Source organism: Sander vitreus, chromosome 7 (assembly GCF_031162955.1).
Source record: "Sander vitreus isolate 19-12246 chromosome 7, sanVit1, whole genome shotgun sequence".
In the NCBI taxonomy this organism is placed as follows: Eukaryota; Metazoa; Chordata; class Actinopteri; order Perciformes; family Percidae; genus Sander; species Sander vitreus.
This window is the reverse complement of record NC_135861.1, coordinates 7,870,145-7,895,779: the sequence shown is the minus strand read 5'-3', so window position 1 is coordinate 7,895,779 and position 25,635 is coordinate 7,870,145. Positions and strand designations below refer to the sequence as shown.

Here is a 25,635-nt window from a genome sequence, read left to right as displayed (position 1 = left end):
CTTGGCCTGTCTAACCTGTTTAACTCCTGTGTCTACAGAGGAGCAAACCTAATTTTAAACCAAGAGTAGTTGCCTCTGAAGTGGGAAATATATTGATGGTTGTAATAATGACAGTAGGAAAATAACAAAATAATCGCTGTGTTCTCTACTGATGTGTGTGATAATCTGTACATTCCTGTCTCACTTCTTCAATCCAGGCTCTTGCGCTTTACCCACGGACCATCTTTCCCACCTTTTAAAGTACCTGATGAAGATGCCAGCCTGATTCCTTTAGAGATGGACAATGACTGTGTGGCACAGACGTGGTACCGCTTTCTCCACATGCTTAGGTGCATAAACCCTCATTTTCCTGGGTTATAACCTGAAAAAAAATCGTTCCACATCAAACTAACTCTAATGGACACAGATGGGTTTTCATCTGTTGTAAAAGACAGAGAAGCTGTAGCACGGAGATGAACTGATGAAGTACCTCATATCTCCCCCTTACATCAACTATTTCTCCTCTCTGTGTGCTCTCATGTCTTAAAAAAAAAAAAATCTACGATTTTTGCTTAATCCAGAGATCTTCAACAGGGGGTCCGAGGAGTTAGTGCAGGGGGGCCACCAAATTATTGTTAATTTTTTTTTATAGATATGTCTTAGCATAAATCCAACATATTATTAGCAAATGTAAATCAACCAATTTGTGAAAATACCTCACTGATGATAGGCTAACTGGCCTATAGGTATGGTAGTCACTAAGATGAACAGATACGGTTCATCCTGAGGATTCACTGTTCCACATGTGTGTTTAACATTAAAACATGATTTATAAAATCATGCCAACAATTATTATTTGAATAGCTTAGTTTTCTATGCAAAAAAGGGGTATATATTTTCAAAGGCTTTAGGCTGCCCTACATGTTATTGTAGGCCCAGTTTAATATGTAACTTCATTTAATACAATATATGTAGTAGGGGGTCCCTGCTCTGTCTCTTTTTCAGTTAAGGGGTCCTTGGCTTAAAGAACCATGAAGACTCCTGGCTTAATCCATAAATCTGCTTGTTTCTCTGTTTTCTATTAGCAACCCAGTGGACCTGAGCAACCCTGCGATAGTGAGCACCACTCCAAAGTTTCAGGAACAGTTTCTTAACTCCAGCACTATCCCTCATGAAGTGGTGCTGCATCCATGTTTGAAACAGCTACCCCAAATCTTCTTCAGGGCCATGCGGGGCATCAGCTGCTTAGTGGATGCCTTCTTAGGTAAGAATGAAAATGAAAAGCTCAGTGTGTTTTGCACCTTTTTAGTGAAAAGTACAACAAAACATGTTAACTGTACTGCTCATTTTGCAATGCATGATGTTGTTTTTTTTTTTTATGTTTTTAAATATGTTGTTCCTACCTCCTAGGCAGCTACCTGCTTTAGTAGGGTAACCTGTTACATCCGACATGCTTTTGCTTTTGTTAAATCATTTTTGCATAGACTGATTTTCAAAGCCTGTCCTGCAGTACATGCAAAAGAGATGTTACTTTGACAAAAAAAATAAAAGCAGACATAGTGTTTATTGTGATCTCAAGCAATTTTCAAGTTGATGCAAGTACATTTTCCTACTGTAGTGAAATCAAAGGATACCAATGGGTGGCTGGAGGGTAGGAAAAATACGTTCAAAAATCTAAAACACCTATATTGTTTAGAAAATGGGTACACAGAAGTGTAAATTATAGTAATTTAGTAGTGAAAATTGTAATATGCTCTGAAAGTCCTTTTTAAACTATTTAACAGCGATTCCAAGCATTCATTTCTTGTAACAGTTTTACTCCTTTCCAGTTGTTGTTCTGTGCAGTACTCCTGAGTAAAATCAAGATGGAGGATGTCAGTCAGTAATCCCTGTTGAAACATTTGAATAGAAACATGTCAGTGTGATTTTTCTCTTTACGCTGTAGGTGTCTCTGTTGAAAAGAGAGATGTACGGGAGAGGGTGTTCCCTTTTTGTCAAGTGCGGCTCTCTCATGGTACAGACATTAGCTGATGCATCATAAAATGAGATGGGCATATGATGGAGTCTATTGGTGGTGATGATATTAACAACTGGGCTTAGTCTTGCTGTAGCAAAAATGATTGTTCCAGGCATTCAGATTAACCTACAAGATCTTCAACAAGGGGTCTCTTGCCGGTACCAAAGTAAATCAAGATGGATAGATAACTATTGCTGATTTGTCTCTAACCATTGTCTTGCATGTCTACGGATGAATATTGTCCATGATCAAGTCACAGACTCTGGAGCCACTTCATTCTCTCTCTCTCTCTCTCTCTCTCTCTCTCTCTCTCTCTCTCTCTCTCTCTCTCAGAAACTGGAAAATGGCTTCAAATGATTACATTTAATCAAAACAAGTTCTGTCCACTGGAAAAGTGGAGGAATGAAGATTCATTTCTTGTTTGCTAATCAAAAATCTTTTTACTCCCTGCTATGGGGGGGAAACACTAACCTTAGTCCCCAGCTCATTTTACCTTCCTGTCGACAGGTATATCACGTCCCAGAGCTGACAGTGCCCCGCCCACCCCAGTCAACAGAATGAGCATGTCTCCGCCCCCCTCCATCACCAACACCACCCCCCCTCACAGCCGCAAGCAACGGCATACAGTGGTCACCAAAACCACAAGCAAGAGTTCCACTGTAAGTTCAAGTGTTACATTAACATAAAAAATAGCAAGTGCAGCGTTGGAAAAAGTTGAGGTCTGTATTATTTTAATTTTGTTATCCTATAACATTGTTTGAAGTTGATCTATAAACGGAGCAGGGCTGATAGTTTTGTGACACATTTTCAGTGCCTCTACAAAGCTACAGTAGCCGAGACTTTTTCCGAAGAATACAATACACTTGTCAAAATCGGTGCGTGGATCACCTTTCCTCCCATTTCTTTTGTCCTTTTTAAGTGAAGAAATCTAAAAAAAAATCTTCTTTTTACCTAATCTTTGCTGTGTGTGATCTGTTAGTTACTTAGAGCCGTTGCTTCGCAATCTGAACTTGAGATGATCATTCATGGTTTTGTATCATCCCGGCTTGATTAAGGCAACTCCGTTTTCACCTGTCTCAGCAAGTCGTCCCAGGACCGTCTACAACTGGTCCAGAACTCTGCTGCAAGGCTGTTGACCAGGTCCAGCAGGATGTCGCACATCACTCCTGTTTTATCCTTGTTACATTGGCTTCCAGTCAAGTTCAGGATCCAATTTTAAAGTTCTTGTTCTTGCATATAAAGCATTGCATGGTCAGGCGCCTGTTTATATCTCTGACCTGCTCCATCCGTAGACTACTAACAGGTCACTCATGTCTTCTAACCAAGGATTACTGGTGGTCCCACGTACTCGTTTGAAAACTAAAGGTGACCGTTCCTTTGAAGTGGTAGCTCCGTCTCTGTGGAGCATCCTTCCTATTAACTTACGTTCTGCAGTCTCGGTCGACGCTTTTAAAAAGCAGCTGAAGACACATTTGTTTGAACTCGCTTTTGTCTAATGTTTGTAATTTGGGGTTTTTAGTCTTTTAATCTTTTACCTTCATTGGTATTGTATTTGTTTTTGCTTGTTTATTTTCTATTTTGGATCCTACTGTGTTTTAACAAATGTTTATTATGTGAAGCACTTTGACTATCTGTAAAAGGTGCTATATCAAATAAATTATTATTATTATTATTATTATTATTATTATTATTATTAGTTACACTAGTCATGTTGTCGACAGCCTAATCAGATATCTTCCTATATCCCTCCCCACCCTGCAGAGCAGTGGTAGTCAGCCAACCAAAGCATCCCAGCAGCAACAGCAGCAGCAGCAAAATTCATCCTCCCCGACCCTGCTTTCCAGCCCCAACCAGAGCAGTTGGGAGACTCGGCCCTTGCCGGCCCCAGCGCGGCCAAAGGTCAACAGCATCCTCAATCTGTTCGGCCAGTGGCTGTTCGACGCTGCACTGGTCCATTGTAAGCTCCACAGCGGCCTCAGCCGAGACCCCAGCATGACCGGTAAGAAGTGTGGCGATGGTTAAAAGCGTTTCCTTTTATGCATGGGCAGGTGGGTGTTTCGTTGCTGTTCATAAGTACGTGTTTTTGTGGAGTTACCCGATTTTTTTTTTTTTTTGTTTTGTTTTTTTGGTGTCTGTGTTTTTTTTTTTTTTTTTACTGTATGTCGTTGGGATAGCCTTTTCGTTTTCTCACCTTTTTCTCTGAAACTTCTTTGTGCCTTTCTGTGTATGGAGGGCTTGGTTAGAAGTGGCCTGGTATGAGATTTCCATCTGATTCTAATCCATTTACATCTACCAACTATATAAACCTAGCTAAAACTGCATATAGACATATATGTTAAGGACTTCATACAGCCATTTTATTGCTAGAATCATCGCTAGACGAGTCAATGACAGCACATAACATACTTAATAAATTTGGCTCGTCATTGGCTCTCCATTTATTTTTCTCTTTTGGGTGTAGTGTTCTGCACGTGTCTACCATGTCTGATTAATGTTAAAGAGTTGTTATGGGTCAAAAGTCATGTATTGAGGAGAACAAAAAAACACACACACACACACACACACAGACACACACACAATTCATGCCTTATATGAATTGATCCCAAAATATTGGATCTGCTTTGATTTTGTGTCTCTCCACTATTTCTGTTATCTTGCAGCCTCTTTTATCCAAATTCTCCTTTCTTATAAATCTTGTAAGTAGGAACAGCAGCTTTTTTTCCTCACTTAATTTGCGTTTTTTGACAAGTCTTCCTGCTTTTTAGTTAAGTTCCTCATGATCATCGCCATTATCGCCATTGTTTTCTGTTCCCACTGCTTGTCATATATAAAAGTTCACCAGCGTTCTCTCAGCGTTTCTCCAAAGGTGATGGAATGGGTTTCACCAACTGACCACTTGTCTCAACCATAACGTTGCCAGTTTGTGACAACGCAACCCTGTTTTAAGTTCTCATTATTCTTTTCCCTTGGGTCACACTAATCCTTATTATTTAGTTTCAGACCCCCCCCCCCAACCCTCAAATTCAGCTTTTATTTTTTTTTTTTTTTTGTTTTTTAATCATTTCCCTTTGTATTGTCAGTTCACTTGAGTTTTGATTTTTACTGGTTTGGTGCCTCAGTGCATGAAGTGAATGTTCTCTACCTTGATTGACAGTCATATAATTGCAACAGTGAGGGAGCTGACACAGGGATTTTGCCTTGTGATCTTGCAGCTGAAACATTTTATTACTAGCACGCTACACTTGGTCATACTTTGTGCCAGTGATAGGTAGAACTTCTATGGCAAACTCTTTGTGTCAGAGTTCCCTTTGTGCTTTTAAATGATGTGAGCGTGTGTTTGCAGTCATTGAGTCTCTTGTTGTGATAGCGATTAAATGTCTGCTTTTATGGTGCTTTTTTTCCCAAATGTTTTACTGTTTCCTTTTTATTGTAGTGTGCATATAGTAGCTACATTTCTATGTCTGCTTGGTATTCATACATGCATGTATACTACTAACCACATTACAACTCAGGGTCCTTTCATTCTCTGTCTCTTTGCACCCTCTACAGCGATAGCCACTCAAGTAGGTCTGGAGCTGAGGAGGAAGGGATCCCAAATGTCCACTGACTCCATGGTGTCCAACCCCATGTTTGACGCCAACGAGTTCCCAGAGAGTTACGAGGCAGGACGAGCTGAGGCCTGCGGGACTCTCTGCCGCATCTACTGTAGCAAGAAAACTGGAGAAGATATTCTGCCTGTTTACCTATCCAGGTAACTTAGTCAAGTGTTTTTTTTTTTTTTTAATCATGACAATTTTTTTTATGAAACTAATATCAACCTAACTGTGGACATGTGGTTTTAGTCTCATCGAATGTTAAAATTAACTATTAACTACTAACTAAGTATTCCTCTTTCTCTTCCTGGTAGGTTCTACATGGTCCTGATTCAGGGTCTCCAGATCTCAGATTTTATCTGCAGACCAGTTCTGGCTTCTATCATTCTCAACTCTTCCTCTCTCTTCTGTACTGACCTAAAGGGAATCAATGTGGTGGTGCCCTACTTCATAGCTGCCCTGGAGACTATTGTACCAGACAGGTTAGACTGGTTTGGGATTGGTTACCATGCAATTAGCAGGTTGTATTTACTGGATAACATTCTCAGATCATATGATTTTAGTGAGATTTATGTTAGGGTTTTAAGAATATTCCATGAGATGTGTTTTTCTCTAACAGGGAGCTGTCCAAATTCAAGATGTATGTTAATCCTACCGACCTGAGGAGAGCCTCTATAAACATCCTGCTTGCCATGTTGTCATTGCCGCATCATTTTGGCAACATCAAATCAGAGGTAACAGCTTTGGTATCTGCATTTCTTTTTTTTATCTACCACTGAAGTGCAGCATTTAGTATGTTTCTGGGTTTGCAGTGTGAATCGAATCATGTATTGTGTTTGCAGCTTATGTGAAATCCTTGTTGAAACATTTCAGTAGTACAGTTCCGTACCATAAAGCCACCATACAAGTACGCTGGTAACATTTATTTATATAGCACTTTACAGTAACCAAAAGGTATCCAAAGTGCTTCACATCAGAAACCAAGACTAAAACACACATCATATAACATATCATACAATAAAAAGAATGACACATAGAAACAATAAAATCAGAAAAGGTTACATATAAATAGGAGAGGGAAATTGTCACACCACTACTATGTATTAAAAGCCTTTCTAAACAGATAAGTTTTGAGTTTAGACCTAAAAAGCGCTACATCTGTAGTCGTCCGAATTTCAGGGGGTAACTTGTTCCAGAGATCTCGGACAGATACTCCGGGGCCAGGCCGTTTAAGGCCTTGAAAACAAACAATAAAATCTTGAAATCGATTCTAAAACTCACAGGGAGCCACTGTAGGGTGTAGAGAACGGGAGTGATGTGTGCGCGTCTAGATGTATTTGTTAAAAAGCGAACAGCTGCATTTTGTACAAGTTGAAGTCGTGAGATGGAGGTCTGGTTCAGACCAACATAGAGAGCATTACAATAATCCAACCTTGAACTAATGAAAGCATGAATAGCCTTTTCTAGATCATGCCTGTTAAGGAAGGGTTTAACTTTAGCCAGGAGACAAAGCTGGAAAAAGCTAATTCTAACAACATTGCTGATTTGCAATGATTACAATGATGTTGCAATCAAAAGTAACCCCCAGATTTTTGACAGCTGGCTTAAGGTATGAAGCCAGGGCTCCCAAACTCACAGCTGCACCGGTAGGCATACCTGAAGTACTAAAGACGATACACTCAGTTTTAGCTTCATTCAAATGAAGAAAGTTTTGTATCATTAATACAGCTAAGCAGGGAGTCTAGTGCGACACTGTCATTCAGTTTCATAGGCAAATCAATTTGTAAATCATCTGCATAACAATGAAAAGACAGGTTATGTTTTCTTATAATAGCCCCTAAAGGCAACATATATAAAGAAAACAGGATGGGGCCAAGAATAGAACCCTGGGGTACCCCACAGGAGAGAGGAGGAGTTGACGAGGATAAGTCACCAATCATGACAGAGAAGCTTCTATTTGTCAAATAGGATCTAAACCATGTAAGTACTGAGCCTCGGATGCCTACACACTGATCAAGGCGAGAGAGGAGGACTGCATGATCCACTGTATCAAACGCCGCTGTGAGGTCCAAAAGCACTAAAACAGCCGGATTCCCGGCATTTACAGTCAAGGCAATATCATTGTGCACTGTAAGCAGTGCAGACTCAGTGCTATGACGTGATCTAAAACCAAATTGAAATTTTTCAAACGCACAGTTCAGTTATAAACCAACTTTTTCCAAAACCTTTGACAGAAAAGGCAGATGGGAAACTGGTCTAAAATTGGACAATACTGTGGGGTCAAGCTGAGGCTTCTTAAGTAGGGGCCTGACCACAGCATGTTTAAAAGCAGCTGGGACAGAACCTAAACTAAGACAGGAATTAAAAAAAGTAAGAAGACTTGACCCAATGGTGCTATTAAAAGTCTCCTTCACTATCCTGGTTTCATGTGTTGCACTACCTCAGTTAGCAATGTCAGAGAAACTGGCTTAAATTCCCCAAACACAGCAGAGTGCACAGGAGCAGCAGGTACAAACACATTGAAATTAGCACTGGAGTTTTGCCTGACAGATGCAACTTTGTCAATAAAATAACAGAGAAAATTCTCACATGTACTGTTTGAAACATCTGTCGGAGCAGAGGTGCATGGATTCACAACAGAGTTTATCACATTGAATAACACTCTAGGTTCATGGCAACTGCTAGCTATGACAGATGAGAGATGCTGCATCTTCGCCACCTTCACAGCCTTCTGGTATGCTGCTAGACTGTCCCTTAATAAACCCAGAGATACATGCAAATTGTCCTTCTTCCTTTGTTCAGTTTTTCTGCAGTGTTGCCTAAGGGCCCTTGTGGTGTCATTTAGCCAAGGGCCCGCCTTAGGTTTAATAGTTTTAGTCCGAACAGGGGCAACAGAGTCTAAAATGTCAGTGCATGTGGAGTGGAACACAGAGATAATGTTATCTGGGGAAGAGGGAGATACCAGACCATTCTTTGCATAAAACTGTGAGCCCACAAACGCAGAAGCAAACTCTCCAGCTGTAGAGGAGGTGATGCAGCGGCGCCTAGAAGCTGAGGATATAGGCCTACTAGCAGGTGGCGGAACACTGATCTCAAACCTGATGGGGAAGTGATCTGAAATACCAGTTTCTGTTATTTCACTGAGTGAAACCGAAAGCCCATATGAGATGATGAGATCCAGGGTGTGGCCAAGATGATGTGTCGGCCCTTCCACACATTGATTAAGGCCAAATGAGTTCAAAAGAGTTTTAAAATCATGAGCAAGTGGGTTTGAGGGGCAACACACATGGATATTTAAGTCCCCACAAACCAGGAGCTTGTCATATTTAGGAACAACATCAGCTAAAAACTCTGAAAAATCCTTTTTGGTGTAGTTTTGGTGGGCGATAAATAACTGCACACAACACAGGAGAATCCAGATCAGCCACAAACAGCTGAAGCTCGAAACTATTATAACAGGATGCAGGTAATAATCTGTACTCATCTTTGAAGAGAATGGCCAGCCCACCACCTCGACCTGACACTCTGGGCGAGTTGAGGAAAGAACAGCTGGGGGGGAGGAGCTTCGAGAAGGCGCCTTCATCACCTGGTTTCAGCCAGGTTTCCGTCAACAACAGAAAGTCCAGCGCATTTGTCGTAAAGAAGTCATTCAATATAAAAGTCTTATTCGTGAGTGATCTAGTGTTGATCAGCGCCATGCGAATTGAGCGTCTTTCTGTCTGTTGGGAAGCACGATCGGGCAGAGATTCCCATTCTCGCAGCCTCGCTTTGAGCGCTTCCTGTTTTAGCAGCGGGGAGATGGGCACTCGGAGTCGGGTACAGTCGACCGGAGCCACTGGTAACTGTGTACCAGAAAACGCCGCGGATTGCAGCCGATGAACTTCGCGGAAAACCCAACACAAGGATAGCCCAGATCGCTCTCTTACCGCTTCTCCTGCGGCTGACGCCATAGATAGGCCGGTATGGACGCCAGGAAAGGCGGCGGCGTAGATTGACCATCAGGGCCGTAGATCGGCACTTGCTCCGCTGAATAGTATATACTTAAAAGAGTCAGGCGGTCATACACCAGCAGAGGTGACACATTTTAAATGACAAACAGTAGAAAGAGGCAAATATACAATAATTCCAACACAGGTAAGCGGCGAGACACACAGCGGCGCCATCTTGAACCTTGATGTTGTGCTTTAGGTTCTGTTGGAAGGAAAGTTCAATGAGGAGGATGGGTGGCCTCATGACCAGCCTGTGTCTTTCCTGTCCCTGAGGCTACGTCTCGTCAATGTCCTCATAGGAGCACTTCAGACTGAGACTGACACCACCAACACACAGCTCATCCTGGGTATCTACTGGCTTCTTCACATCATATTTATCTAATTATTTAAACCATTTTTGGACTGTGTTAAAGTCTATTATTCTATGTATTGTTTAATTGTTGAACACTCCTCCTCTCTCAGGTGCAATGCTAAATATTGTTCAAGACTCGGCACTGTTGGAGTCCATAGGTGCACAGACTGAAACAGTAAGACTCAGATCACTGCTGTTATCTAATGATGAACGATTAACATTTTATAATGCTAGAAGCAGCGTGATGCACCGGACATCAATATTGCTATGTTTCTGTGGTTGTAGGGGAGTGTAGATGGGAGCCACATGACTGTGAGAAGTCAGAGTCACAGCCGTACTAACAGTGGCATTAGTTTCACCAGCGGGGGAAGCACAGAGGCTACCAGCCCAGACTCTGAGCGTCCTGCCCAGGCCCTGCTTCGAGACTACGGTAAGACACACAGCTTCTCCATATAAACTAATATATACTTGTGCTCGCTGAAATAACACAATGTTGCCAGCTTTGTTCAGATTGTGCATTACATGCTGGGACATTATTTCATGTGATCAGTACCTTCTTTCTGATCAATGCAAAAACTGAATTTAACACATTTGTTCTTTATAGCTAACGTGGTTAAAGTGGTATTCAGAGTTAAGAAGCGTTGGGTAAAATGTCTTTGTAGGTGATACCAAAGTTATTTGCTGTGATGCTGTGCTGTTGAACAACAGTTTGGCACTGTTATGTATGAAGTGCCTGCTGATTGCATAATTTTCTCTGATTTGATTGGTTGCCTAATCAAAAGTCATTTCAAAGACATATTTTCTTTAGTTGGGCTGAGCGATGTTTGACTAAATTAATGTCTTGGGCATTGTGATGTTAGAGGCAATTTTTATTTAGAAATAATAGCCGCTCTCATTTAATTTTGCCCACAAGTTTATATCTACTTTCACTGAACACTGGGCTGCTTATCGGCAACTTTGTCCAGCAGGAAATGGGAGGGTGGGTTCCTGTGGGACAGGACGGTTATTGTGTTGTGAGGCTCAGTACTGGACAGGAAACATAAGACTTCAGAGTGGGCAGAGGTCTGGAGACAGTTGTTACATACGCTACCCTAGTTTGACTGCCTTGTTGTGGCGCTCGATGGTGTTTTAAGCCCCCCAACGTCTCCTTACAGGCAGCGCTGTGACCGTTGACTTCAAGGCACCTAACCCTAACCATAACATTGCCTAATCCTAGTGCCTTCAAGGCAGCGGTGCCTGGAAGGAGACGTTGGGGGCTTAAAACACAGATAAACTGTTGTGGCAGGGGTTGCTAACCCATTCTATCCACCACACCAAATTCCATTCTCAAATCTAACACTTTGGAGCTTCTTTTCTTTAAAGTTTGTTAAATATTTAAAGGAACAGAAAGAATATGTATCAGTTACTTTGAAATCCACAGTACCTCAGTACATTAGCATGTCGTTCACTACTGAGCCGTTTAACCGGTACCAAACCGCTATCTTAAACTGATGTATGGTTTAATGGTTTTTGATACCCTCTTTTATAAGTGACAGCTCCACATGAAGCAGCTCCACATATTCTGAGATTGGACTGGAAAGATTCCATCCTTTAATGTTACAAATTTGACGCATTTCATTATTATTTCACAGAAAACCCATGAGATAATAAGAGTGTATTTATGATTGGTGTAATTGTGTATTAAATATGAAGTATTATTTTTAACTGTCTGGATTTTTATCACATTGGCCTTGTAGTTAATTAGTTTAGTCCGGTTTGATTATATCATACATACAATTTTCTTTTCTTTCAAAGTCAAAACTATATCGCTCAGCCCTATTCCTCAGCAATTTATTTACTCTCTATATTTCAGTCTGAATTTCTCTAAACATTGTGTGCTGTACTGATTTCAAACTTAATTCTAATGCATGTTTTTAATACCAAGACATAATTAATAACTCTGCATCCAGGACATTTTATCCTGCTGTCCTGCATACCTTAGCTGTTTTGCTTGAATCATGCTTTGCTCTATTCTTTGCGGTGTTTGGTATTTTGGGGTGTTATATGGTCTAGCTCTTCCAGATACGGCGGCAGGCCTGCTGGTGCGCAGCATTCACCTGGTCACTCAGAGACTCAACTCCCAGTGGAGGCAAGACATGAGCATTTCACTGGCTGCCTTGGAGCTGCTGGCTGGGCTTGCCAAGGTAAAGGTACAATGTCCAAACATTACAGAGACTCAGATGTACTCAGATGCCAGATGTACTAACGCTTTTGCGCCCACTTCAGGCTATTTGTTTCGCAACGTGTGCGTAAAAGCATGGCGAGGTATGTACAAACAGGCCGCACTGAGGTAAAAGCGCAGACTGCCTGTCGCGGGGACTGAAAATGGAAAAATTGTTCTTTTCCATGTCATGCATATGCATTCACAGGAGGGTCAAGGGGAAAGTGGGAGATTCCCATAAAGAGATGGGAGGGGAAGCATAAAGTGCGCCTAATAATGTATTCCGCGGTATGTACAAACACCTCCGTGACAGCGCGCCTCTATCTTGCGGTGAAAATTCTCTGCCTCTTAAAAGCAGGTGTAAACGTAAAAGTGGGTTTCCTCGCATATGCCTCCTGGTGAAATGGCAGCAGCAATCCGAGCAAGACAAAGACATAGGCCAAGGAGACGAGCTGAAAAGATTTTTGCCACAAGGATCACACTTTTTCATTTGAGTGAACACGAAATCATTAAGCGTTACAGATTAAGCTTAAATTACTGGAAGAAATCAAAGATGACATTGCATCTCCGACTCAGCGTTCACATTCCATTCCAGCAGTTGTTAAACTCCTCGCTACATTACAAATATTGGCATCAGGATCATTCCAAACGGTCATAGCATCAGCAGTGGGAGTATTGCAGTCTGCACTCAGCCGTATCATAGCACAAGTACTTAACGCTTTGCTACAGCGCAATTTACGGTATAGCGGGTGGAGAAAGGCGCTGATTACCCGATGAACTGCAGATTTGGTAAATATATCACAGCGAGCGCTTTCTGCAGGTTGGACATGGCGCTTATAACGCTACATTCGCAAATGTACGTACATCAGGCCCTCGGTGTAACAATCTACAATCATTACCAGCTGGCCAGGCCATGGTGAGACTGTTGTATGTCTTTCACCCATATCTCAACCAGCAGAAGCCATTGCATTGCTTTACAACAACAACTATCACTTTATAAAACCACAGCTGTTTTGAGCAAGGTTTGCAGAAAAACCTCTATTTAAGAAGTTAACTGGTGCACCTGCTATGAGATGCTTCAGTTTCCAAATAAGGTCACATTAGTTAAATAGACAGTAATTGGCTATAAAATGTAAATATCTGACACTTGAGAGTGAGAGTGCTGAGGAGCAGAGAAAGAAGAGGCAAAGGTAACATAGAGGTTTCATAGAGATTATTTAAATTACATAAATGCTAGTTCTGTAACTTTAAAATGGCAAATAATCAAGTGTGTCTTAATTGAGTAAAACAACCCCCACGCACCCAAGCCTACAGAAAATGTTCACAAGTGCATGACTTTTTTGTAATCTAGCTCATACATACATCTCGTAATACATTTAACTGTATCTTTTGTATATGTCTTAACCAGGTAAAGGTGGGAGTGGACTCTTCGGACCGTAAACGTGCTGTCAGCTCTATATGTGGGTACATCGTGTACCAGTGTAGCCGTCCTGCTCCTCTTCAGTCCCGAGACCTGCACTCCATGATTGTAGCTGCCTTCCAGTTTCTCTGTGTGTGGCTCACAGAACACCCTGACATGCTGGATGAGAAGGTACGTTTAAAGATTGAACTAAGATTTCCCTCATATTTTGTTTGGTTAGAGACGGATAGAATTGTGTTTGGTAAAATTCAACTTCTGCCAAGAGCATACAGAAAATTGCATAACTTTGCCATTTCTCTTAGATACAATATTTACTCTGAATTTTACAGGAACATTTTGTTGGCAATTGTGTTTAAGTCTTAGCCTCATTTATCTCTGAGATTCCATCCCCTACCCCTTTTTCTTTTTGGATCAGGATTGTTTGGTAGAGGTGTTGGAGATTGTGGAGCTGGGAATATCTGGGAGCAAGTCCCGACAGGAACAGGAAGTCCGACATAAAGGGGAGAAGGAGCACAACCCAGCTTCGATGAGGGTTAAGGACGCTGCTGAGGCAACTTTGTCCTGGTGAGATTCCTCAAAGTTTCTTCAGTATGGACCTGAAACTACAGTTTGGTGATATAGTTAATATACTATGTAACACTTTCAACATAACAATCTGTACGTACAGGCAAAGCGTATATTTTTTTCTCAAAGTGCTCTTTTGTTTATCTTGTTCTTTACTCAAAACATTTTTGCAATACATTTATTTAAAACCTTAACCATCACCATTCCATCATCTGTGTCATTGTGACCGCCAGAGAGCAGTGTATGACAACGACACAGAAGAGCTTATGAACTGGGAACTGCAGCAAGCACTAGCTTTTTAGCTGTGACGTCTCCTTCTTATCTACAAGCATAGACACTTATCTTGATTTGGACAATGGTTGTTGACAAGCTAGCAAACAAATGTCCTTTGTAGAAAAGCACATTTGTACAGCTAATGTTGCTTTGCATGCTGACAATTATTTTAATTGGAATTAAGTTTACATTTGTTTAGTTTTTTAGTTTTTACATGTTTGCTATTTATTGTTGTATTTGTATTGATCCTGTGTGGTCACTGCTGCAAAACCAGTTGCCCCTTTGGGAACAAATAAAGTTCTACATGACTTGAAATAGCCTGCAAACTGACAATACGTCAGTTGGCTAATCAGCTGTAGCAATTAGAACTGCTTGCCGTGACCCAGATAGCAAGTCACATAATAAACAATATATATATATATATATATATATACTCTGTCAGTCTGTCTGTTGACTTGTTACCAGAGAGCAGCCACTTCCAGACATGGGTATTTCTGGATATTTTCACAAAAAAAAAGTTACAACAAAGTTGATTAATCAAATCAACAATAAAATGTTATTAGCCATACATTTGAATATCACGTTTACATTATTTTTGACTCCAGAAGGAATTTTGCAATTTGGTTGAAATTGATATCTTAGTCGTTGTACTAAATTATGTAATTGTTCTTTGTTTGCTGCTGATACAGTGAACCAGTTTTCCCAGATTTTCTGCTGAACCTCCACACAACACTCATACAACTATTAGGCAGTAAAACGGCCTTGTCCCCATTGACCTTGTTTGCTGTGGCGTTCCCCAGTATTATGCAGGTGTTGGGGGCCTTCCCTTCCCCCAGCGGGCCTGCCTCCACCTGCAGCCTGCTCAACGAAGACACCCTGATTCGGTTTGCCAGGCTCAGTGCCACAGGAGCCAGCAACTTCCGCTACTTTGTCCTGGACAACTCGGTCATCCTCGCCATGCTGGAGCAACCTCTCGGCAATGAGCAGAGTCAGTAGCTCATCATCCATCCTTTGCCTTAATACCAGTTTATTGAGATATTAACGATGATTAAGGTGTTACTTAGTTCATTTTTAATGTACAAGTAGAGACTGTATCACCCGCCTTATACCAAGCACTGCGAAAGTAAATTAAATTACCTGCAGGCCATCCTGTTTCTCCATAAATGAGAGCATCTCTGTCTTCACAGACCCTAGTCCATCAGTGACAGTTTTGATCAGAGGGACGGCTGGCAGGCATGCCTGGACCATGCAGCTTTTTCACCAGCCCAGAGGAGCTTGGGCCAATCAGAGGGTGAGCTCACACTAGTTTACTGCCATCATGAAAGACAACAATACCAAACCAGTACCACTTCAGAAATGTTGTTAAAATGACATGCTAGAGTCTTGCTTTTGTATAATCTCCTGATCTGTTTAGTTGATGACACAACTATGCTCCATATCTGTCTACTTCTCTCCCTCTACAGCAGGTGTTTGTTCCCGAGGGCCGTCCAACACCCAACAATGGTGTGGGTATCAAGTACAATGTCAAGCAGAGGCCCTTCCCTGAAGAGGTGGATAAGATACCGCTTGTCAAAGCTGATGTCAGTATTCCTGACTTGGATGACATTGTCAGTAAAGAGGTGAGATTGACATCCTGTTGAACCCTACCACATTATGATTATGAATTACAAATTAAATGATTCCACTTTGGGCACAACAAGATGGTTTGTTGTCATGGCTAAAATATAGCCACGCAATAAATTAATTTACTCATATGTTATTATACAAATTCAGGTGTGTTGTATGGGCTGGCAGGAGGATTCGAGAGCTACAAATGCAGCGATGAGTAATTACCCCTACGTGAGTTGCTGGATAGAGGAAATTCCACTTGGGTGTTTCTTGGAAAAAAGGGTTAAATCATCTGGTTTGGTGGAAAACACGAGGATCTTAGATGTGCGGTTTCTCAATCCAATGTAATACCCTTCAAATAATATGTAGCTTTTAATCCACACCACAATCTGAAAAATGGCCGCTGAGTAGAATCAACACCTCTCTGACACAATGTTAAGAAAGTGAACATTATAAGCTTTAAAAAGATTGAATTTATTGAAGAGAGTGTTGTATTGGATTAGATTGTACAGGTTTTGCTAATAAAATGGTTTCTCCAATTAAATGTTTTAAAGCACTGGTGCACACTACTGACTCTTTTCACATCAACTTCAGAAGGTGACATCTCAGTATTTGGACTGTGGGACATGGTGGTTGTGGGTTAATGCTGGATTTATGCAATCGAGTGCCACTCATTAGCCGAGCCTCTTAAAATTGCCCTATTCCCTTCTTCTTTTCAGCTGGAACTTCAGCATGACAAGCTTCGTATTCTGATGACCAAGCAGATAGAGTATGAGAACGCCTTGGAGCAGCACAGTGAGGAAATCTGGAAGTCCAAGCTTTACCCTGACCCACAGACCGACTGCAAACCCCCTCCACCCGCGCAGGAGTTCCAGACAGCACGCCTCTTCCTCTCCCACTTTGGTTTTCTGTCTCTGGAGGCACTCAAGGTTGGTAAAGATAATTTGTCTGATCGTGACCGATGAGAGAGTCTCTTGGATTAAAGTTGCGAAAATCATTTTCTGCCAATATCAGATATTATATACAAGTCCTTGAGCTACTTATACCTAACTTAAATTGGCACTTTTGCATTGTGATTATATTTTAAGATATAATATGTATGATGGATAACATTTTGTAGCCTGTTTTCAAAATCTGTATTCGTCCAAAGAGGTTGTATGCTAACGTTTGACTGAATTTAATCATTGCGTGGGCGCCTAGAGCCAAATAATGCATCCACCTCCAAAGCGTCCAAGCAACTTCACGACGTTATCAAAACGTCTGTGTTTTCATTGAGATATTGATATACCCCTGTAGAGACCCCTAGCGGCAAAAAATTACATATTGTACGTTAAGGTCTGTGAAATGAATGATGCAAAAAAAGTTATATTGATAATTATACTGTAATGTATAAGGTATTAACGAGATATACACTACCGGTCAAAAGTTTGGGGTCACTTAGAAATTTCCATTCAACTCAATTATAGACAGAATACCAGCTGAGATCAGTTGCGGTGTTTTTTTTTTTACCAGGGCAGCAGTTTTCAGGTTACATTATGTGCTTACATAATTGCAAAAGGGTTCTCCAATGTTTTCTCAGTTAGCCTTTTAAAATGATATCAGATTAGTAAACAGAATGTGCCTTTGGAGCATTGGATGAATGGTTGCTGATAATGGACAATGTAGATATTGCATTAAAGATCAGCCACGTCTTTCTACAACAGTCGAGAACCCTTTTGCAATTATGTAAGCACACAATGTAACCTGAAAACTGCTGCCCTGATTAAAAAAACCAATGCAACTGATCTCAGCTGGTATTCTGTCTGGAATGGAGTGGAATGGAAATTTCTAAGTGACCCCAAACTTTTGACCGGTAGTGTACATCTATGGTATTGTTATTAATGTAGTTGATATAGAATGTATGTATATTCGTGTTTTATTGATAGGAGCCCAACAACAGCCGTCTACCTCCTCATCTGATTGGCCTGGAGTCATCCTTGCCAGGGTTTTTTGATGACATGAGCTACCTGGACCTGCTTCCCTGCCGACCATTTGACACAGTCTTTATTTTTTACGTGAGGGCTGGACAGAAAAGCAGCCCTGAGGTAAGGGAACTCGCAACAGATTCTATGAAACAGTATACCATTTAATGATTGACAAGTTTGGCTTGTATTTTAAATGGAATAAAATGGCTTGAATTTAACATACAGATGTTGACCTTAATAGGTGTAGAAAAATCTTTGAATAAGAATGGATGTGTTCTTGTGCTTGGGGTGATTAGATCTTGAGGAATGTGGAGTCATCATCCAGTGTCCAGCCCCACTTCTTGGAGTTCCTGCTGTCCTTGGGCTGGCCTGTGGAAGTGGGACGCCACCCAGGGTGGACGGGACACCTGGATACCAGCTGGTCCCTCAACTCCTGCTCCGACAACAATGATATACAACAAACAGGTAAGCTACGAGCTAACTACTGCATTAGATCTGAGGAAGATTTTGGACGAATGCAGATAATATGCATCTGTTATTTATCTACATGTTGGGTATTGTTTTTTTCACTGTAGAGGACGCAGCTACTCCTGAGGACACAGGAGGTTCGGTGTTCAACGGGGAGAAGAAAGTTTTATACTACGCCGATGCTCTAACAGAGATTGCCTTTGTTGTTCCATCTTTAACAGAAAATTCTGGTCAGTTATCACTACGTTAAATATGAGTTGATAGATATTGTATGTGATGAAAACCCAGTCAGGGATTCAGGGGTGACAGAGTTGCCATTTGTTTTTTGTTGTTTCCCAGAGGAGTCATCAGTGCACAGTGACTCCACAGTGGAGGCCGACACTAACGCAGACGTCATGCCTGGTTTACACAAACAACCCAATCTCACACTGGAGCTGTTCCCCAACCATTCTGAAAACCTGGAGTCTGCCAAAAAGGTACATTTGGCTTACGTTGGTGTATTTGAACTGTATGCAGACAGCACTGATTAGGATTTCTAAATGTTTGATGTAGCGTTTGCATAAACTCGCCGTGTATCGTGTTATTTCTGCAGCTGAGTCCTTTGGTAAAGACGAAGAGATCATCGACTGGAAAGTCTTTCCCACCGCTGGGTCCTGAGACAAAGGTGTTTGTGGTCTGGGTGGAGCGCTTTGATGATATCGGTAGGCACATCATGTCATGCCATTTGAGACTATAGAAAAATATATCGTCTCTCTCCATAGATTCTATTCTATTTCTTTTTCTAGCATGTTCTCTTGTTCAGTCACTAAGTTACTCCACACACAATCTTTTAGGAAGAAGTATGCAGCCTCTGTAGTCTTAAAAACTGGCTGTAAAAAGTATGTGGCCAGTGGATTGAGGTACATGAATGTCATTGTGTTTGTGTTTTCAGAGAACTTCCCATTGTCTGATCTCTTGGCGGAAACCAGCACGGGCTTAGAAGCTAGCATGAGCAACAGCACTTCCTGCAGGTATTCAGAAGTTTACACTCAAAACACTTTGCTGCCAGTATGGAGAACACATGGTTCAAAATTAGGTGCAAAAAAAAAAAGAATTCTGCAAAACAGCATGTGCTCTCACATGCAGGATAGCAAAACAGGAAGTACAACATGCAGTGTGTGCAAAAGCAGGCAGAGAAAAGGAACTGTGGCGGAGCTGTGACGACGGTTACAAGTGAGAAGTGGCTTAAAGGAACATTCCGTTTTTGTGAAACATTTCATACGCAAGTTGTTTTGGCCACCCTTTTTAAGGCTGAGATAACATGCTACTCTGCAGCTTCATTGTAAGGACTGTGATAAATTGACATTTCCTGAGGCCACGGATCACAAGCGTCAAACAGATTTAAATGGCTTGTATTTAACCAAATTATCAATGGCACTTTTGAGAGGGTGTTTTCTGGAGGTGTGAGATATGATACAACATGACAACAGTTTAATTAGTGACCTAACTCATTTTTCCTTGAACGATAATGGGTGGTTGGCATTTGTAAAGATTGCTATGTTAACGTTTTCTTATTTTCAAAGCAAACAAAGGAGCTATTTTGTGCAATTTAAAATGCTGAAAATAGCACCAGAGAAGAATTCCAGTCAGGCATGGACCCATTTTCTCTGCCTACATACTTCGTTTTATGTGGAGTGAAAATCTATTGGCATTTCCACTGATCTGTCAAGGTACATGTTACTGGCAGTAACGTATAAACGAGGCCATTATCCATAAATGTGGTGCTTTTATTGTGTTTTGAATTGTGTTTTGCAAATATTTTTTTATATTAATGTATTGTTCTAGTTTGTTGTAAATCCCCTACATCATCACCCATTGTTTTTCCAATCAATCAATCAATCATTTGTCACATGAAATAATATAAAATACAATCCTAGTGAAAAGTAATCCTGTCAGATCCTTCAGTGTGTGCATTTAAACAGTGTAATGATAATAAATATGTGTAATTGTTCCTGCTGCAGGTCAGGGTTACTAGAAAAGGACGTTCCTCTGATCTTCATACACCCTCTGAAGACGGGACTCTTCAGGATCCGGCTGCATGGAGCTGTGGGTAAATTTGGCATGGTGAATCCCCTGGTGGACGGCATGGTGGTCAGCCGCAGAGCACTAGGTAATGGCTCATATGGCTCTCTCTTTGTTGATCTCTCCCTATCATTCCCATATCCTTTTTTTTCCCTCATCAGAAGGAAAAGAGGCAACAAGTCTTAGTGCATGACAGCGTTTCCACAGGGAATCTATTAGGATCATTGATGAGTTTCCTAATATAATAATATGCACACATAACATATTTCATGGTTGGCATTTGAGTTTCAAATGCATGGGGAAAAAAAACTCCATTTAATCTGTTTATATTGTTTTTGTTAATGCATACGTTATGGTTATTATTATATTTGTATTCTCAAGTTGAACTTGTATCAGCATGCACATAGGCTACACAAGCTACAGTCAGTTCAATTAAGAGAAACAAGTGGAAATGTTTAGCAATACCATAAAATAAATACTTTTAAGCATTTATCTATGTAATGCCACTCTTGGTCAACAGATGGCAAAGTTGGAAGCTATGTTTAATGCTTGCTTTGGCTTTTACAAAAACATGTTTTTTTTCTTCTTTTTTTTTTTTTTTTTACTTCCCTTTACTCATTTTACTTACTACAAAGCAGTAAGTAAAATGTTGGAATGTCATTCCCGCCCTCATTTTTTTTTAAATTTTTTTTTTATCTTCACTAACTTTTATCTCATTTTTAAAGTTCATTAGTTGTTATAGGATTCATCCGTGTCATGAAATTCCTTTGTACACGGTCTCCAAACTGTCCTATATAACTACTCTGGCCTGTGTTTATATCCCCCTCCCAGGGTTTCTTGTGCGCCAAACGGTCATCAACGTGTGCCGACGGAAGCGTCTGGAAAGTGACTTGTACAACCCGCCTCACGTGAGGCGGAAGCAGAAAATAACTGAGATTGTTCAGCGCTACCGCAACAAGCAACTGGAGCCTGAGTTTTACACCTCACTCTTCCACGAGGTGGGGGAGGGAAAGCTTCACCTCTAACCCCCCCTGCCCTGTCCTAACACTGACTCACAAGCGCACACAACAACACACACACACACACACACACACACACACACACACATGCTCTTATGTCCTATACTCCTACACCATTTACAACTTTGCATACACCACACACACACACACACACACACACACACACACACACACACACAGAATCTTTATATTTATACCGTGCTGTTTTGTTATTTATATGAATACATATATCAACACTGTCTGCCTTTGACTCTGAGAGCAAAGTGTCAAAAACCATGCCAAGGTGGAAAAAGCTGCATTTCTATGTGGCAGCCACTCATTGAAGGTTTGAATGACTATAGTTCAACAGTGACTGTGTCTCCTCATTTAGGTTCATGCTTTGTGGCAAAAGAGTTTCTGCTTGTCATTAACTGCAATACAATAGTTACACTGTTGGCCTTTCTGAAATTGTAAAAAGTTTGCCCGTTAAATCCTGTGATATGATTGACTTTCATGATGGTTTGGTAATACAGAGTTGGATTTTTGCCAAGGAGATAAACATGTAAGCGTTAAAAAAACAAATTGTTTTGTAAATTACATCACCGCTGCTGCAAGGCAAGTGGCTTCAACAGAACAAAGAAATGATTGACGACATTAACCCATGATCTAACTAATTGTCATCTCAGTGCAGATACCTACTAAAGTCTTCCTCGTGCGAACACGCATTCGGCCATCACAGCAGCTGACTGAGCACACAGATATTGCTGTTTATATATATTTTATATATAATTTTCCAGATGATTTGTGGGACTCCTATGTTGTATTACTGTATGTGGATGTCATTTTTGACACCTGCACTGTCTCTGTGCCAGTCTGAAAATCATCCTATCTCAACACAGCTGTGTGTCTGTGTGTGTCTGTGTGTGTCTGTGTGTGTCTGTGTGTGTCTGTGTGTGTGTGTGTGTGTGTGTTTTCAGCCAGTCAAATCATTTACACTACAAGGAGTCATAGTGACCCCTTAAAATTTAAAGAATGATAAATATTCCCGGTCAAGACATAACCCTAGAACTAGTTTACTCCTAAAGCTTGGTTTAAGTTTACTTATGAGGGTAGTTAGAGAGCTCCCAGAGTTTGCATTTGATGTTTGCAGGGCTAATATGAAATGATCACAAAGACATTTTAGGTTTGAAGTATCTGCCAATACCAAACCGAACTATAGCACAGTGTCTTGCTCCTCCAAACAAATCTATGGTGATGTATTCAAAGGCCAAAACACTCAATGTAGCTAACAGCATTATATACAGCTTGCATTTTGGCTGGTCTGAGCTATAATATTTTTTTTAATTTTAAACCCAGGAAGAGAATCTTTAACTTGTCAGATATATATTCGGTTTGGATAACAAATGTGCAGCTTTGCCTTCACACGTTTTAGTAACTTTTTTTTTTTTGCTTCACTTTATTTTCTCACTTCTGTTTACTCACACTGTACTTTGGTTTTGATTCAAGCCCTCTCACTGTCTGCCTGTAACAATGTGAATTTATTTATCACAGAGATTGAACAGGGCAAACACCTCTAGTTTCTTTGTTGTATTGGAAAGTCTTAATGCACTGAGCACATTTTATGTTTATTTTCTATTCCCTTTGGTTACCTTACATGTCCTTTTGTACTTTTGTGCATTTTGAAAGAAAACCCTGCTGAAGGAAGTTTTATCTTGTGAAATATGAATGAAGAAGAGGCGTCATGGAGTTTTTAACCTGTCATGTCTAATTGTGTGACTCACTTTTTATGACGGTGCTTTATGCACATGCCTTTATTTGGAAGGAAAAAAGTACATTAAATATGCTTCAGAGAAACTACATACAATCAGTCATACATTGTATCCTATGTTACTCCTCTGATGTTTGATCATATTTAAAGATTTGCCATGTACAGAAGCAGAGGATAATATGTAAATATATGATAGTGTAAGGCATTTACAAGTTGTCTGTTGCATTCCACATCTGAGATGGCGAGAAAAAGTTATGTATGCAATTATGTGTGGGAGCATCATGGGTATTGAATGTAACATGCATCAATTAAAACTATTATTGACATTTTAATTTTTCCCATTCCTAATATTTGTTTTGTAAACAGGATGCCTATGAGGAATACAATTTAAGTTCCACTTTTACTTTTTAATATTTAATTGATAGACTTTGTTTCCATTCCAGAAGCAACTTAGCCTCTAGATTTAGATCGCAATTGCCATTAGTTAGTTGGAACCAAAATTATACCTGAATAAAATGCAGACATTTCAGTTCTTCTGTTATAAATATTTTTAATATAAACAGAATGATACAAACATAATGCATGTGGCCGGGGGGTACTGGGTGTCCTCCCCCAGGGAAATTTTGAGCGTCAAAGGCTTCATTTTCTGCATTTTGATACACTTTTATGCAGCAATTCACAGCTGAAATACCTTTATTTAGCCTATGCAAAGAAAAAGAAAAAACTCAAATTCAAAATATGTCAAAAATATAATGGAAAGTATGTTGTGTGTCATTGCGCATTTTTAAGTGGATATATGGAAATCCTGGAGCTTTCTTAGTGAGTATACTGCGTATACCTGCGTATCACGTAGACTACACCACTGAGTAGGTGTGCCTCCATGCACTGAAGCTGTAATGAAATATTAACGTCCTGTAACCGAAAATATCATTTTTACTCGGTCTACCCATAACGGCGAGTCTTGTATCATGTAAGCTTAATAAATCAAGCGTTTCGCCTTCCTTCTTTATGCACCCATGCATACACCAACAAGGACAAGTGAAAGTCCTTACGCTGTTCCTAGAACTGGTTTAAATTGAAAAATTACCATTTGAGTTCGTATTAATACTGCACCAACCCATCCATGATCCAGATGACAATAATTTTCGGATTTACTGGGGGGAAATCGACTCCAGCAGCCCAGCAGCATATTAGGCACGAGACTCCAATGAGCCCGCGTTCTATATGGACGGAGTCAAGACCTATATATATATATATATATATATATATATATATATATATATATATATATATATATATATATATATATATATATATATATATATATATATCAGTGGTCAAGACACGAGACAAGTAGTGCTTCTTTAACACATTACAAATTAAAGTGATTTCTACTAGACCTGACTTTGTCCGAGAGCGTGTTACCCGTTTTGAAAGGAGTTATTTATCAGATTACCTGTGCTTGTTGTACCTCTATCCACCAGAGGGCGCCTTCCTCTTAAAATCACTAGCTAACGCTAGCTACAGGTGGATACTTTTACTGTCTACGATTGTGACAGGTAACGGCGAAATATTTAGCTGACTTAGCTAGCTAGCTACTCGACATTATTTAACATTTTGAAATATTTAATAGCGTTAAAGGTCTTCACTCTTAGCTAATTAAATCCTTACTTTAAAACAAACGTCTAGGTACATTTTTCATAAAACCTGAAAGTCGTGTCCGTCTAGCTAAGTTGCTAGCATATATAGCTATATTTTTGACCAGGGAGGGATGCTAACATTTGAATTGCTGTAAAAACATTGTAAATAGCTGCCATTTTAATCTTTTAGAATTATTTCTCCACTTAATGTTTGCCTGACAGTAATGTGTCCATCTTACAAATCACATTCATTGTTCAAAAGGGCAAAAATGCAAAATCGTGACTGTGGGACTCAGTTTAGGACTTTAGTGTGCAACGTTACTGTAAGCTATTTGTTTGAATATTTTATTTCATGTTTTGATATATTTATATGGGTTTAAAGTGTGCTTAAGGCATTCCCTAGTAAGCAGGCTGAGTTAAGTGCAGATGTAATTTCTAGTTCTTGCATGATATATTTATACAACTAAACAATATATTTATTGTTTAGTTTGGAGCCACTCATTTAATATTCCTAGTGTCATTGTGGCACCTAATGACTTTACTTTATACTATATTGTGATGTTTAATTTTCTGTAGATTGTGCAGTACTACAATGTAAGCTACAATAACCACCTTCGGGTACAGCTATAGCCTACCTGTAGGCCTATCTGTGAACGTGTTGTTTGTTTGTGTGCTCTCTGTAGAAGTGAGCTGTGGCTCCTGTGTGTGTCTCTGGCACTGGGTCCCTCCTCCTCCAGTCTC

At 40.3% G+C, this 25,635-nt stretch overlaps 1 protein-coding gene across 9 annotated transcripts in view; it reads left to right on the top strand.

Moving 5' to 3' along the window:
* LOC144520584 (ral GTPase-activating protein subunit beta-like) overlaps window positions 1-23,586 on the top strand; it is a 28,401-nt gene extending 4,815 nt beyond the window's left edge. Inside the window, exons 6-32 of one of the 9 annotated variants that reach the window (XM_078254390.1) lie at window positions 198-329; window positions 1,065-1,243; window positions 1,925-1,993; window positions 2,504-2,655; window positions 3,758-3,995; window positions 5,546-5,747; window positions 5,904-6,071; window positions 6,209-6,323; window positions 9,778-9,925; window positions 10,041-10,105; window positions 10,216-10,360; window positions 11,983-12,119; window positions 13,539-13,721; window positions 13,966-14,114; window positions 15,188-15,375; window positions 15,575-15,678; window positions 15,854-16,006; window positions 16,161-16,226; window positions 16,715-16,924; window positions 17,921-18,079; window positions 18,256-18,424; window positions 18,535-18,657; window positions 18,767-18,903; window positions 19,020-19,128; window positions 19,359-19,437; window positions 20,428-20,576; window positions 21,320-23,586. In XM_078254390.1, coding sequence (XP_078110516.1) covers window positions 198-329; window positions 1,065-1,243; window positions 1,925-1,993; window positions 2,504-2,655; window positions 3,758-3,995; window positions 5,546-5,747; window positions 5,904-6,071; window positions 6,209-6,323; window positions 9,778-9,925; window positions 10,041-10,105; window positions 10,216-10,360; window positions 11,983-12,119; window positions 13,539-13,721; window positions 13,966-14,114; window positions 15,188-15,375; window positions 15,575-15,678; window positions 15,854-16,006; window positions 16,161-16,226; window positions 16,715-16,924; window positions 17,921-18,079; window positions 18,256-18,424; window positions 18,535-18,657; window positions 18,767-18,903; window positions 19,020-19,128; window positions 19,359-19,437; window positions 20,428-20,576; window positions 21,320-21,513 — 3,922 coding nt within the window. In that variant the 3' untranslated portion in view covers window positions 21,514-23,586. Of the gene's footprint in view, window positions 1-197; window positions 330-1,064; window positions 1,244-1,924; window positions 1,994-2,503; window positions 2,656-3,757; window positions 3,996-5,545; window positions 5,748-5,903; window positions 6,072-6,208; window positions 6,324-9,777; window positions 9,926-10,040; window positions 10,106-10,215; window positions 10,361-11,982; window positions 12,120-13,538; window positions 13,722-13,965; window positions 14,115-15,187; window positions 15,376-15,574; window positions 15,679-15,850; window positions 16,007-16,160; window positions 16,227-16,714; window positions 16,925-17,920; window positions 18,080-18,255; window positions 18,425-18,534; window positions 18,658-18,766; window positions 18,904-19,019; window positions 19,129-19,358; window positions 19,438-20,427; window positions 20,577-21,319 lie in introns of all 9 variants that reach the window. The other 8 variants (XM_078254393.1, XM_078254391.1, XM_078254389.1 and 5 more) reach the window with 8 other exon arrangements.
* The last annotated feature ends 2,049 nt before the right edge of the window (window positions 23,587-25,635 follow it).